This window comes from Phoenix dactylifera, chromosome 16 (assembly GCF_009389715.1).
Source record: "Phoenix dactylifera cultivar Barhee BC4 chromosome 16, palm_55x_up_171113_PBpolish2nd_filt_p, whole genome shotgun sequence".
Taxonomy (NCBI): Eukaryota; Viridiplantae; Streptophyta; class Magnoliopsida; order Arecales; family Arecaceae; genus Phoenix; species Phoenix dactylifera.
The window spans coordinates 8,358,764-8,375,215 of record NC_052407.1 but is presented as its reverse complement, the minus strand read 5'-3'; the positions used below and the strand labels follow the sequence as shown (position 1 = coordinate 8,375,215).

Genomic DNA, 16,452 nt, shown 5'->3' with positions numbered 1-16,452 from the left:
TTCATCAAGAATGTGATATGTTGGGGGAGGGGGTTTCCAGCCTCCTTCTGCCAGGGTCTAATAAAAATATTAATGTAGATCAGTAGGGGTGTGGCCAAGCCCCTTTTTGTCAAGTATGCTAGATCATTGATTGGTCAGTTTTGTCCAGGGGTGTGTGCCCTTCTTGAGGATAGAATTTCGAAGGAGTCTATGCCTCAGATTAAATAGATGATAGCCCCAGTTTGGGACCATTAAATACATGGTGTTGGCTGTTGGTTTATCAGATGGAATGACTGTTGCTTGGCGTAAAGATGCTGGGGAAGATTACTTTCATGCATGCAGACTCGTAGGGTCCTCTCTTTGGGCTTACCGCTTCTCTTGATTGGGGACTTTAATGTCATCCTTAATGCTGATGACAAAGGGGTGGGGGGGTGGGGGTGTCAAATCCTTTAAGGTAGATCGTGATATTCGGAAATTCTCGGCTTTCATTCGTACCAAAGGGCTTATTGACTTGGGATTTCAGGGGCTTTTGCCTTTGAAGATTGGCTTGACCTTTATCCTAAATATCAAGTTAGTCACCTCATTAGATTTGCGTCTAACTATTGCCCACTTTTGATTTTAATATGGAGTCAGCGACAAAGATCTATGTATTCTTTCCATTTGAAAGGTTTTAGCTGATCTGTGATGATATTCTGGAGGGGGTAAGGGAGGCATGATGCTGTGAAGGTTCTTATTCTCCGGGAGTCAGACTATCTAAATTGTTATCTAATGTCAAACATAAAGTTGGGCAGTAGAATAAGACAAAGGTTGGAAATATTTCAGAAAAGCTGCAGCTATTAATGCTAGTATTCTCGACCTTCAAGAATTAGAGGCATGGAAAGGCGGGCTAATGCATGAGCGGCACATGTTACTATTTTCTTAACTGCATGCATTCAATAAAAATCTTTGTATGTAGAAAGTTTTGTGGAGACAGAAATCTAAAGTGCTGTGGTTTGAAGCAAGGGATACTAATACTTGCTTTTTAAATAGATCCACAATGCTGTGAGGACAAAGCAATAGGATCATGGCCCTACAAAGTGAAGTAGGTAATATGAGGGTAATCATTTTAAAGCTAGATAGTGGTCGGAGTGGCAGCTAGATGAGGAGTATATCCCTCAGGTGGCACATACACTCACAAATGTTAAATTGAGGCCTTAATCACTTTTGTTACTAAGGATGAAATTGAGGTGGATCAACGCACCCTGATAAAGCAACTGGTCCAGATGGGTTTCAATCTCTTTTTTTTTTCTTTTAGGAATTTTGGCCTAGTATAAAGAAAGAGGTGGTTGATGCTATTAAATACTTTTTAAAATCTGCTTCTATGCCTGCATCTTGGAAACATATGTATATAGCCTTGCTTTCTAAGAAATTTAATCCCTTATATATTGTGGACTATCACCCTATCAGCCTTTGCAATACATTTTACAAAATTGTCGCAAAAATCCTTGCCATTAATTTCTCCTACTCATGGTGCTTTCAAGCAAGGGAAGAATATTATTAATGATAATGAACTTCTCTCCCAAGAGTTAATTCACTCTTTGATGAAAGCCACACGAACTTGAAGTTTAATGTTAATTAAAGTAGATATGGAGAAAGCATTCGATAGGATCCACTAGAAATATTTGATTCGAATACTTCATCAATTTTAATTCCACCATAGATTCATCACATGGGTCATTGCATACATAACACAACCTCAGTTTGCTTTACTTATAAATGGTTCTCCTATGGAATGATTTTATACAATGTGTGGATTGCGGCAAGGGTGTCTCTTATCTCCTTATATTTTCATTCTATGCTTGGAGATATTATCTGCCTCCTTGCAAAGTGCTATTCAGAAGAATTTGCCTCATGGTATGCTGTACCGTACCATATCAGACGGTACCGAATGTACCATACTATACCATTCCGATATCGGTATCGGAACCGGTGGCCTACCGACACTCGGTACGCCATGTGTGCCGCGTACCGTACCGTACCGATACTATGATAGTATGGCACCGGTACGGAGTTCTACCAATATAGCAAACCTTGATTTGCCTCAAGTTTATTGCCCGTAGCCTTAAGGTCCATTTTTCTCTCATATCTATTATGTAGAAGACTACTTATTGGTCGCTTGAGCTACAGTGAGGGATGCTTTAACATTAAAATTATCACTTGAGGCTTATTATTCAGTGTCTAGGTAGGCTATCAATGTTGCAAGGTCCCACATCATTTTGAGCCCTTCAGTCCATAGCTCAATCAAGGAGCAAATACAACAGATATTTCACATGCCATTCAAGAGAGGAACCTGGCACTATTTAGGTGTTCCGTTATCAGTTTCCAAATTATCGCCTATTGATTTTAATTTTTTGATGGATAAATTGGGGTCTAAGATTGCGGGGTGGAGATGGAGGGCCCTATCCTTTGCTGGAAGGATAACTGTTCTACAATCCGTATTATCTTTTATTCCATTATATGCCATATCCTCTTAATTTTTCTCTTAGTGGTTAAAACAATAGAAAAGGAGTTCAGGGCTTTTTTATGGGGGCACTCACCGATCAGAGGGGAGTGCATCTCCTCTCTTGGTCTACATTTTGCAAGCTAAAGTGCCAAGGAAGCCTTAGCCTTCATGCTCTGCGGTCTAGGCAGCAGGCTTTACTTGAGAGGGCTGCAGTCAATATGGCTTGCATCCTAATACTTTGTGGGCTTGGTAGGTAAAATCTAAATATCATTTTCCAGGGAGCTGGGTTCGGTATCGAACACCAAGCAATTGCTGTCATATGGGCAACAATGTCCTTTTAAGTGCCAAACTGCAGCATCACTTTATCAAGTTGATCGGAACCCAAAATTCTATTAATGTTTATAATGACCTTGGTACGAGAATCCGTATAGATGTATATTTAGTTCTATATCAATTATTCGCTGGATAGATCTTAAATATTTATACAAAATCAAGAAATTCAAATAATACCTTTCAACTAGCCATTTTAAATAAGAACTTGCCATAAATGTGGGTCTTAAGCGGTTGGCTGCCTGTTTTAATGATAATAAGATGACTGGCAATTATCAAACTGCCTGTGCCAAAGGGCCTGTGGGCTGATCAGCTGTGCTTCAAAAACCCCAACAGTCACTGTTAATGACATAGAACAAGTGCTAAAAAATTCCTAATCAATATGGAGGATGAGAGTTTACTTAGCTATGGAAATTCCAGGTCCCAATGAGAGTCAAATGCTTTTGGTGGAAACTTAAGCGGTATCATATTCCTTGCAAAAATGTGACTTGCGTGCAAAGACTGTAGAGGACTGTCAGCACGTTATCATAACATGTCCATTTGCTATGCCGTGTCGGCATCAAATGGCTACGATATCTTAGCTTAAATTCCCTTTACTTCTTTGCCAGCATTGAACTCGTTTTTGGATCATGCCCAGGTAGAGAATGGGGTTAATGCTCGAAATGCTAGAATCTTTCACCAGCAATTAATGCTTCCACAGTACTTGTTTAGAAAACTTTCTTATTTTCATGAGGTAGGCAGGGATGGAGTCATCAACAACCATTCAAAGCACTGGGGCGGCTCATTAGTGCCTAATCAGCACTACCATAATCATAGGTTGCTCTCTTGGTTGTCGCCCCACCCTTTGGGATGTTGATGATTAACTTCGATGGTCAGGAACCTGTAAACACCACTCTCAAAATTCCAACGAAACAGCCGTTAACACCACTCTTCACCTGTAAACAAGCCTACACGTTTGCTGACTCTTCTCCTTTTTTTCCTCTGCATTTTTGGCACTCGTATGGTGTTCTTTTTAATTTTTCATTTTAATTTCTTTTCCTCTCTCTGCTGTAAGAACTGATAATGTTTGAGGTGCAATGAAATTATTGTTGGGTATTACAATCATGATCATTTGCTTTCTTATCAACAGCATAGCTGCGGGACTCTTTCAACGAGTCGTGGACAATTATGACCTCATTAGAGTATCCATGTTCCGGTTGTTCTGTTATTTCTCCATGGTTGTTGCTTCTATCCGTCTCACTGTCTCCATGGTTGCTCAGTTCTGGTTCAAAACCATTCTGGTTCTTCTGTTTCATGACTTTGGTGGGAACCAAACAATTCGTGCCTTCATTCTCCATATCTACATATTCACTGTTTATTGGTTTGAAGCGGACTTTACCAACCTTTCTAGCATTTGCTTCCAATATCTGTACATAAAGAACCACATTGAATTAAGCAGAGGCTACACCTGGGCAAGTTTACTGAGAATTTACCCTCTCATGACAGAAAAGGACTGAAAAAGACTGAAAATTACAGAAAGCTTGGTCAACACATACTAGTAAATGAACTTGGCCACCTTTCTTGTATGAAACAAAATGACAAGAAAACCTTCGAGATCATTTAGAAACGATCAAAAACAGCCTATGATTTAAAAAAATACAAGCACACGTACAAAAACTATAACATAAAACTGAAAATGATTTAGTGGTGGTTGCTTTCAGAAAGAGGACTGACCAGAAATGTACAAATAATTTCTATGAATTAACTGAGACCTGTACATATAAAACTGCCAGAAGACATGGCATTCAACAGTCTTCAAAAGCTAATAATTATATGAAACAGCAAAGTAAATGGCAATCAATTTAAATATGCAAGCAATTACTTACTTAAAAATCGATAAATTAGCAGTCAGTTTCAGATCTCTAACAGATGATTATGTAATAAGAGACCTGACCAGCTAAATCAAGACCAGCAACAATTACCATAAAATTAAATCAAATATTTTTTGGCTTATAGAGATCTAAAGATTAGAGCCCACAAAAGTAGGTTAGCAACATGGCTCTAGGGAATTCACATTTCAGCTGTAAAATCAATAAGTTTCGCCAGATTGTCTGATGCCAAATTTTTATCTAAACTGCTTCTGAATAATTAACTTGGATCCTGAATAGCTTGTTATGTCAACTATCAAGTGCAGGTTATCTATGGGATCAGACCCTTGCAACAAAAATGAAATGCACACTGGTTGGGTCTAAGTAGAAGATCAAAGGCAACAAGTTGGTTGAATAACTCACGCCCAGCCTGGAAGTAGTGAAGAAATTTCAAGCCAAAATTGCATAACATGAATTGCATCTGCAGAAACCTAAAAAAGTTAACAGAATGGGCTCTATTTTCAGGAATCAAATCCTGGAGGAGACAACATGTTGAAACCTGGCTGGCAGTGAATTCCATTAAAATTTACAAAATGATGGTTATCTTTCTAAACATACTGAGTACCCTTCGTGAACAAGAAGCAAAAGCTTGAGAAAGTATGCTGTTTATTTGTTTTAGTTTTTGACATCTAACCCTTGCTCTTTCTTTAGTATCTTGATCTGCACCTTAAGAACAAGCACAGAATTATATTGTCTGCAATTTCAGACAAACATTGAGCAGTAGAATGCTGCATTGCTCATTAAATTTAGACAAAGTATGTTAGAAAGCAAAGCAGAAAATTTAGGTCGTTAAAAATCTAGCAAAATATTAGGGCCAGGGTTATCAAAAGTATAGAAACACAAAAAATTAATTTTAATAATGTTGATTTTCCATTCACGGATGATTATTCATCCATAAAGTGGTGTTTCCAATTCCATAAAAGCAATACACATATCATATACAACCATGGGATACCCAATAGATGATGGCAAGAATCTATGATCAAGAAAAGTTGGAAATCATGAGAATCAGAAGCTGTTACTTCTCGTCCCACATCCTCTGGGTGTTCTTGCAGAACACTTAAGAGAATTACAAGACCGTTATCCTGACCTGAAATGAAGGACATCTCAGAATACCAAGCACACGATTGGCCTCCCTGGCTCATCCCTACAATCCTATCCTCCACATTTCCCTAGCTGTTACCCTCACCATTCCCCCTCCATGTAAATCCAACATTGGCAGGGCACCACCTCACACAACCTCTTTCAATGCTAGCCAAAGCAATAAAACACGACACATGGTGTTGAATACTTGCACGGAAACATATGCACTGACACCAAGAGATACAAAAAAAATATGCAAAGATACTGTAGAAAAAAACCATGTTCTATATGTTGAGCTACTTATGATGACTTTACAGTGACAAACACATACATTTTAAGCATTGAGAAAGGAAGCTTCTTCGACCTTTTATCTCTTCATAACATGGGGATCCATACAGGGTAATCAATGAAAGATTCCATAGATGAGAAGCATGATTATGATATGACTTAAAATGATATTGCCTTTGAATGTTCCACTAAAAGATAAGTAATATGAAAGAAAAAGAAGAATGAAAGATTTTTAAAATATGCAGTTAATTTAATGCTTACTACTGTGGAAACTTTTTTCTGAAATCCAAAAGAGATCGAGTGAAGAGAAAAATATGATAATTAAAGATTCTAAGATCAACACAATGAGCAAAATTTAACATTTTTTTCTATATACACCAATTTATGTATGTACCTCAAGTTCAAATGTTTGATGTTTTTCCTTCTCATTTTGGTGATCAGATGTTGTGTCACTGTATTCACTGTTCTCTTCTTTGTTTGCCTTCTCAAGTACCACAACTGTATTCCTACCTTCTTCTGGTATATATCCGAATGACTCACAAACGAAACCCGATACAGTCTCATACTGATGACCCTATAAATGTGAAAGAGGATAGGCATTCAGGAAAAACTTAACAATTCCAATATTTTTTATGATGTAGAAATTCCATTATGAGCAAGTAGTATTTAATGTCCTTTAATTCATATATAACAAAATAACAGAGTGCAAATGAATGAGCATAGACATGCCAATGCTTTACTACAAATTATATGGTCAAAATAATGGAAACCAAATTTTCCACATGGGAAAATGGAAATGCACAAAGGAAGCAATACTGTAATGACATATATACTGATGCAAGAGGAGACAGACTAACAAAACTGTCAACATATGGAAAAAATTAAGATCAAAATGAATTTCATATAAAACTAATGAGATTATTAATGTATTTCATATAACACTAGTGCCCCTCTTCGTTGTAAGGAGCTGCTTTCTTGTTGACTTGCAGCACCACTTCAAGCAGACACAATTCTTAATTTCAAGAAGAAAAAAGAGCCATACTGAATGGGATTTCTCAACTTCTTCAGTAATTTTATAGATAAGGTATGACAATAGATCATAATTTCAGTAATTGTTACCTCAAGTTCTATTTTTGCTATTTTTATTTTTAGAATGCTTTGCTAATGTCATATAAGGAGAAAGATGACCATGGTGGTTCTCAACTATATGGATCAAACTAGAATTCCGCATATGTGATACACATTCATTTGACATGAGCATTGGAATGGATGTAGAATAGATAATTGTGAACCATTAAAAGTTTCATTTCTATTAATAATTAATAAATGCACTCCGAGTTCTGATATATGCATTTTTATCATTTCTCTTTAAAAAAGGAACAAGCATGCTAACAGAGGAGCATTTGCTACCATAACAGTGGTAAAGAGAGAATGAGAAGGCTCAGAAGTTTCTCTCCTCTCTTTCTCTCTCTCTAGTTATGTCTGATGGGCTGACTATTCCCCACATTTCTAAGATTAAAATTGGTTAGTCGAACTGGGATGCCCTCGAAGATTTCACTAAATATGGATATATAATATCTTCATACGACTGGATATCATGGATTGGCCATAAAGTCTAACAGTTCATTTGGCTGGGCCTGCCATACAAGGAACAGAGAGATAGAGATAGAGAGAGAGAGAGAGAGGAGAAAAAGAGGTTTATTCAAAATAAACATATAGTTAAATATGTTACCATGGGTTAATAAAATAATTTTAGCATAAGTACAACAAGAAAAGATAAACTCTAAAACAATTTTCCACATTAATTCAAGAATGCATCACAAGCAATATATCTTTTAAAAGATTTCTGTTCTAAACTCAACCATATTAGAGAGAGAGAGAGACAGAGAGAGAGAGAGACAGAGAATAGGATAGGGTTATCTATTGCCCAGACTCAGATGTCAGAATATTCATAAAATAAGTATATAGTTAAATATGTTATCACGAGTTGATAACATAAATTTAGCATAAGTAAAGCATGAAAAAAAAATAAGACAATTTCCACATTAATTCAAGAAAGCATCACAAGTAAAACATTAAAAAGACTCTTTTTAAAACTAGAATTGTCCTAGTAGCATGGCGACTTGTGTGGTTATAATATTGTAGCTAATAAACCCTATAGTATAAATCAGTTTTTTAAACCTTATCCTTTTTTTCACAACACCCATTTTTGGTGATTCCGTCTCTTATCTTCCAGCCCCCTTTCCCACTTCTTTATTATTCTTGCTTCTTCACTCTCATACAGCAATGGAAACCCATCATACAGCAAAGGAAATCTTTGGGCTTAAAAGAAAAAAGGGTGAACTGTGAAGATACACCAAATCCCATCCTTCACCAGAAAACAATAGTACAAACCTCAGGTATTTTGACATTCAGCTCTTCAGAAAGCTGATCAATTGATGTATTTGCATCTACATCAAATGTTCCATCCTCTCGCATCACTATATAACCAGTTTTCTTCGTGATCTCCTCCTGCAATATATCAGAACTAGATAAGAAAAAATAAATTATGGAAAAAAAGAAGAATGGTGATCATAGGGCACACCAACTTCTGGCAGGAGAAATCCAGAAATCAAGAATTAAGTCTAATAAGTGTTCCTAATATCTACGATCTTCAGATAACATAACTATATGAAGTTAAATGTCTATGCTTAACTGCTTAAGGTTTCAGATTCTGGGGTATGGATGGGGCTTGTACCGGTCATGAATCGGTATGGTATGTAACACAGTATGCCCCTAACTGTCTGCTGATACAGGGTCGTACAACATGGAATGGTTGGTTTTTCAAATCTCCATCTATATTAACAGGTCAATCAGGAACAGTAGTTTGAAGACAGTAAATTACGCCTAGGAAAGAATTCACAATTAATTTTGCCCCAGCTGTCAGTTGAAAGCAAAAAGATGCAAAGACAATTTTAGAGTTTGCATAAAAGGGGATTGGCAACATGCATTTCTGGTTGATGTGCAACTGAAAATTCTCACAATGTACGTTTGACATAAAAATTCTAGCTCAAAATATCATAAATAAGTGGCTGGTAAAAAGAAGTATAGTTTTAGCAAACATAGGTACATAAATATTTGAAACATAACAGTGACAAGAAAGATTTATGTGTATTCATTTTCATTCAGTTAGAACCAGGGTTACCTAAATCACATCACATCTCTCGGTACCGTAGACCAGCATGTTCGAACTGGTTGGCAATACGATTCATCCTAATATGTAAACTACTATGATTTATGTGATAAAAATGAGAATAGAATGGAAACTCTTGTTGGGGCCCTTTGGCAAAACAGTGATGGAGATCCTCAATGGCTGAATTTCACTTCAAATCCAATTATAACCAAGAAAGCATTTAGATAGGTGAAGAATAATAACAGATCTGGAATCTAGATGAATCTCAAATGTTTTGGGTGCTATGGGTGCTGAGTATATATTGCCAACTAGAGCTAATTGAATCCAAAGTTTGGAACTTGTGGGCATTTTATTGGTCCTAGAAGATCATATCTGAAAGAAGACGTTGAAGAAGCTTCTACTAATCCAAATGGGAATTTGGGTTGGAGAGAAACGGGACTAAGATACGTGATCATGGCGGACAATGAGAGAAAAGCCTCCCAAACCCTTAAACAATCTCTTTCCTCCTGTAACAGCCTTTATCTGAGATACAACTAAATGATATCAATTTAAAATAATCCCCCGTATCTAGCATCCATACATGATCCCATGATTTCAGTTTGCAGTTTTGAACTAATTAAAGTTCTTGTTTTGAGTTATAAAACAATTAAGGATTCCACTGGCATTGCTGAATAAAACTTGAAATAGCATTCTCAGTATTCATTTATTAGGGCCATATTTTTCTAATTCTATCCCATATGAATCAAATTCGTTGAAGACAAAAAATTCTGAATTATGAATCCGAATTTGAACCGAGAGAACCATCAAAATAAGTAGCATAGGTTAGAACAATGCATATTGGGCACTGGTCTCAGCATCTACATGCAACTAGTAAAAGCACCAGAAGAGATTGGATTTCACCCTCATATATTCAAGTTGTAATAACTTGCAATGCAAAAAGATCTAATTTGATCTAAATTGATTGACATTATGTGGCTTTTTAGTTTAAGTCCAGCTCGTTAAACCATAAACAAGAAGCCACGCAGAAGGATGTGTAGATGAGGGTGAAACAAGAAGCTCCTAAACAGATTGGATTAAACCTTTTTGTTTGACTCCCTAATTCACTACTTATTGCTTATAAAAATTATGCAATACTAGACATAAATAGACCAGATAAATCTACACAGACAACTATTGCATTTCCCAGCCTAGAGAGACCTGAAGATTATTATAAATAAAGTAATAAATCCCTGAAATAAAACTGGGTAAGCATCATAAAGGAAAGTAGGATGTGCAATACAATGCTGAATTGCAAGACATGAGCACCCAGTCAATCAATACAATAGATAGAAAAAAAACTTCCTTTAGTTGTCTATTAAAAGTCTGTTCCACAAACAAAAAAATAGTGGGAGTGGGAGGTGGTGGCATGTATCATAAAAAGATAAGATAAAATGGCAAGGCTTGAATCTAATATTTAGAAGGATAATGTTGAGCTCATGTGAGACATCTAAGATTTGCCCTGACTTTCAAAGTACCGAAATTGGATGAAACTCAAACTGAAGTCATTGGAAAGAGATTCTTGTGGAAGAGCATTTACCAACATACTGGATGGTATCACTTCATGCAGTGGGAAAGAGTATCTTTTAGGCATGGATAATGGGATTACCATCTTACAGATTTACCTTAAAAGAACCACAAACCAAGTTGGTCAACTGTTAGCAAAATATAAGGAAGGCAGTACCATGTACTCGCCCATAGAAGTATATATAACCGCGCCTACCATGCATATCACAACAATTTACTAGTGTATAAGTCACCACAAGTGTGAACAACTAAAATACAGAGCTATCCAAGTCTCATTTTGCACAAGCAGGTATGATTCTGCAATTGCTCTTACTGCAACACCAGTTTTTATCAACAAAGTAAAGAAAAGAAAACTTGAACCATAGTTTAATTCCAAATACTTCTTGAAGCTTTCAGTTCAAAATACACCCAACAAGAGTTTCAAAACCTAACATAAGCAACTTTTTTCATAAAATTCACTGCCCCGTAGCAAATAAACAATCTTGATGAACTCATCAAAATTTCATTCACGGACTAATTCTTGAATCAAAGAGAATATGAAGGTATCCTGCAGGAAATGTGCACAGGGATGGTAACATCTAAACCAGACAAACTGTCGGACAGCGATGGTAACATCTAAACCAGACTTAAAATATGCAAGTCGATATAACTTAAACTGTTGGACTTAAATTAAAAGAGCCAAGTCAGCCTGTCACTGTAAAGCAATTATATATAGCAAGTAGCAAAAGAAGGGTTTCCAAAAGTACTTAAACTAGCAATCAAATTACCTTCCAAGTATAATGTATATTTCCATCTATTCAATTTCCCAAAAAGCACATCATTGAGTCTTTTAATGAAGTCCTTTTGATCCTGTACTATTAATTATTATGGCCCATCGTGGCTCAATTTTGGGCTCTTCAGAAAGTTGGAATTCATGAAGCTCCACATTAAAGATTTCACTATTTATTGAAAAATACTCCCTATAGCAATCTGGGCAAACATATAAAGCATCCACCACAAATTTGCTGACAGCAGAATTGTCCTTCTTTTGCAACCTGAGGTTTAAAGCGTAGATAGACATCACAAAGGCTCATCCCATTGTTCTACTAATTTGGGTTGAATAGTTTTGAGCTTCTTTGTAATCCTTCAAAGTTGTAGCATCTACTAGGTATACGCAGGTTCTTTTGGTTTTGTATATGCACCTCATCTAGTGAGTTGAAAATTCTGTTTGTCACCTTGCTGTATAGGGGCCACCTTGATTTTTCTTAATAGAATTATCAAGGTACGTTGTCTCAGTACCGGTACCGGGCCCCACACCGGTGCCACCCTGTTACTATGTAGGTACGCCTGGTATAGGGGCTGGTTCGGCATACCGAGTGTCAGTACGCCCCCATACCATGTACCAGTACCGAACCAGTATGGGTACAGTACACCCATCCCTCATACCATGTACTGGTACCGAACTGATACAGTACAACACACCCGGTACTGCCCAATTTGGTATGGTTGGCATACCTTGAAAGTTATAGTCATTCTTGGTGGTCCACTTATCTACTTGGTAAAGATGGGTGCCCCTTTGGTTTGCAAGTATGTCTCATTAATGAGTTTGAGATTTTGTTTTACGTTACCTTTCTTTATAGAGGCCACCTTGAAATTTAGCAATAATGCTACAAGCAGTGTGATCCCAACTTTCCTCTAATAATAAAACTTTTAAAGTACCTGCTAGCCTTAAACATGTCAAAGTATCATCTTCATACACATTCATACAATGTACCTATATGCATTCACCATACCTATATTCATTAACATAAAATTACATTACGTACATTATCTTAAGTTTATCAGGGTTCCAGATCCTTTAAAGTATCCCCAACTATTCCAACAAAGCATATACTTAGATCTATAGTTTACACAATTAATAAATTTGTTTGTTATGCATGCACTGACACACAGCTGTACATTTGTAAATCTGTGTTGAAGCTTCAACAAGTAGCCCATATTTCACAAGTATGTGCGAATTCCAGGAAACATTTCTTTTCCAGAATCATGTCGGGGTTTAACCTTTGGCAATGTGCTTATCATATTTTTATATTCTTTTTCCACCTTTATAATTCTTGATATCTGATAAATTCCTTATGTCAAATTACAGAATTTCCAGTAACAAATCAAGCTTTACCACATACAACTCCAAACCCTAAACCCTAACCATTTCTAAAGGCTCACTGCAACTAGAGTATCCCTACATGCAACCAGAGGTACTAAATCTAGTTCTTAGGTATTCTTTAATAAGTCAACTCTTCAAAGCAACATACTGGCAAATATTAGCAAGGATATGTTTACAAGAAACAATAAAGAAATGATATCAGAAAACGTGAATAGCATAGTGTAACTATATAAACATCTAAATTCTAATGGCTTCAAATTAAGCAATTTGATAGAGAGAATACTAATGCCCTGGCTAAAGAAAAGCCAAACGAAAGAAAGAAAAAAGCACTTCAGAAACACATGCAGGTGATCGGTACACTCATGTTAATAAACACAAAGTAATTTGATGCTCGGAAGAGGAAAAGCTACTTGAATATCAAAATTGACTGAAATACTAGACCAAAGGCTAACTCAAAAGCTATGTGTGTGTGTGTGTGTGTGTGTGTGTATATAGAAAGAGAGAGAGAGCGGACAGCGCGACACAAATTTAATGATAGGAGTGGAAAATGTATACTTGAACCATCAAGGTTTACAAAATTGTGCTTACCTTTGAATCATTTTCATCAAAAATTTCACCAACAATTTCTTCAACAACATCCTCCAATGTTACAATCTGTTAGATTTTCGAATAAATCAGTAAGAAGTAGTGGTTCCGAAACAGATGCAGAAGAAAAATGAGAGTGAGAGAAGTTTCAAAAACAAACAAAATAAAGACATTTAAGACCCTAGTAATTAATGCTGCCACTAAACACTAAATGCTCTTCAATAGGATTTCGACTTGTTTTTAATTTCAGCATTCAAATAGTAAGCTTTTGAAAATGTTAATTAAGATTTCTCTTATAAAGCAAGGTACGAGAACAAGATGGGTTCTGACAACAGGTCTTTTCCACCTTTTCTGAATGAAGTCAGGCATTTTATGATGCTCTTAAAATATATATGCCAAGGCATTGGTGAAACTAAAATATCATGAGACAGGATAGATAACAGTGCATGATGCATCTAAATAAAAACAGCCAACCCACATATTGCATTGCTGTGTTGTTACCAAACGAAATTCAAGCATTTCAATAAAGCTTGGAGCTGTTCAAGAGCCTATACTGTAGTCAGCTACCAAAATAACTGGAGAAAAAGGAGACAAATCAACAAAGCAGGTAATGCCTTAAAACTGGTATGTGCAACGTCTATGAGTTGTGCAAGGTCGATTCCCCCTGCTGACTAAAGGATGCTGGTCGTTTGACTGACATGTCTAAAAAACTGGTAGTGCAGGTTTATATTTTGCCTCAATGAAGAGGAATTCACAATTTCTGATGAAATTAATAAGGTCTTTAAGATGAGTTCAAGTTCACGCCCAAGATATGAAAGACAAACAAATAGTATTTCTCGTATTCTTTATTAGTAGTGCAAGAAAACTAAAGATAAATTGTCTCCATTCGCACGTTACACTTCGAAAGGAAAATAGGTTAACAAAAAGCCCAAAATCTTCCAATAGGTCAGACTCACTCCCAAGGGTGATGTCAAGCCATCCAACGGTCATAGCTAAAAAGGAGGATAGATTTGGGGATAAGTGGCCAATTTGATAATTCATGAGTTGAAATGGCATGTGAAAGGCCCACCCACTATGCCCTCAATACCATTCCCCTGGAAAGCCATAAGATATCCTTCAGTAAATGAAGAGATTTGGCTGTCAGCAATTCAACTTGATCAAAAGCTCTCTAGGTCAATCATCACACCTAGGTGTTATCCTACCATTGGCCTGCTAAACTTCTAAGATGTAATGCAGCAGCCTTGTGATGAATTGCATGCATGTCTCCCTAATCAAGAAAACATAGGATAGTGTTTGGCTTGGCATTCTCTATTTGATAACCCTTGGAGAAACTACTAGACATAGTTGCCTGAATCGACCAGAACCGGATGGTTCAAGCCATACCAAACTGAACCAGTCAAGAATCGGAATGGATCGGCCACCCCAATAGGTTTGGCATGTTTAAAGCTCCCGAGCGTTGATTCCGCATATTTAAAGATATCCGATCCCCCCTCCAAATCGATACCCTCTGAGGACTTCTCTCTCATGTAGAAGCTCCGAAGGTCCGTCTCGCTTGCCTGATTGATCATTATGCACGCCCAATTGATCATCACACTTGTCGGATCTTTCATCCTGCATGCCCAATCTATTGTCCCCCGCCATTCACTATCGGCTTCATTCCCCCCTCCCCCTTCGAAACCCTAATCCTCTCCATCATCATCCCCGGACGGCCAAAAGTCTCCCTCCTCCTGTGCTCTCAACCGGCCAGTACGCCCTCCAATACTGATTTGGCGAACCTTACTATAAAAGTTGCTTCAGTAACCGGATGGTTCCACACATAGCCTCCCTTTAGTTTTTCCTCAACTTTGATTGGTGGGACGAAAGGCCCTTTGCAAGGTTCATCGTACCGGTCCCGAACCGGGCCCGTACCAGTCCGAACCGGTCCCGTACCGGTTCTCCAACAATAAACTACCGGTACCGGATTCCATGCTGAGCCGGTACCGGTCCCAGGCCGGCCGGTACGTACCGGCCCGTACGGACCGGTACGGTAGACCATGGCCCTTTGCCTCTTTAGCTCAAATGATGCATATTTAGGTCCAGCATAACCTCAACTGCCACAACCCTTATTTAAAGCCTAGATTGCTATCACACTAAGGTCAAGTTCCTCGATGTTTTAGTATTGTGCTTAGAAGCGTCCAAACCCTTTCTTAAATTTCCCAAAAGCTCATTAATTGTCCTTGCATACATGGCTCATGCTGCATAAACATGTTAAGTAGCGCTTAGGTAAGAAATTTGTAGGGTAAATACCAGGATCTACAAGCTCAGGCGAACAACCTTCAATCGAATGCCTATGCTGGCAAAAGTATGTCATTAAGAACCAAACCCAAATTAATCGATGAATGCAACTAAATAGGCCAAATATGACTCCTATGGGTATCAAATATAAGGTGAAATGCATGGGCAATAGCAAGTACTGGAAGGATAAAATTTGAGGAGCTGTGAGAAATCACATTGTTATGCTTTATCCAACATGGACCAAATCTGGGGATTAACTATCATTATATCATATAAAACATTAAAAGCTGGACATGAATAAGCATAGGATGAAGCTGCTAAACATCAACTTGTAATCTAGTACATAAAAATGGGAAGAATTTTATCTAAACATACACCAATAGTTCCTCCATATTCATTCAGGACCACAGCCATGTGAACCTGCCTTATGCGAAACTCTCTCAGCAAGTTCCACACAGACATAGAATCTGCAATATCGGTAAAAGAAGAATCAACTAAAGTTATTGCTGAGCAACTGCAGTATACAAACTACTAACTCTTATAAGACAGTGAGAGAGTCAGTGAGGGTGGGAAGGAGAAAGACAGAGAGATTAAGGAAAGAATACGTGATCCTATAGTGTTCAAACTTGCTTTATAAATGTTAGAA

The 16,452-nt window shown here is 37.3% G+C and overlaps 1 protein-coding gene across 1 annotated transcript in view; it reads right to left on the bottom strand.

Moving 5' to 3' along the window:
• Positions 1-3,797: 3,797 nt before the first annotated feature.
• Positions 3,798-16,452, bottom strand: part of LOC103700867 (putative DUF21 domain-containing protein At3g13070, chloroplastic) — a 33,089-nt gene continuing 20,434 nt past the window's right edge. Inside the window, exons 10-14 of the mRNA XM_008782763.3 lie at positions 16,182-16,273; positions 13,536-13,601; positions 8,464-8,580; positions 6,464-6,643; positions 3,798-4,197 (exon numbers count right to left, since the gene is read on the bottom strand). Coding sequence (XP_008780985.2) covers positions 3,874-4,197; positions 6,464-6,643; positions 8,464-8,580; positions 13,536-13,601; positions 16,182-16,273 — 779 coding nt within the window. The 3' untranslated portion in view covers positions 3,798-3,873. The remainder of the gene's footprint in view (positions 4,198-6,463; positions 6,644-8,463; positions 8,581-13,535; positions 13,602-16,181; positions 16,274-16,452) is intronic.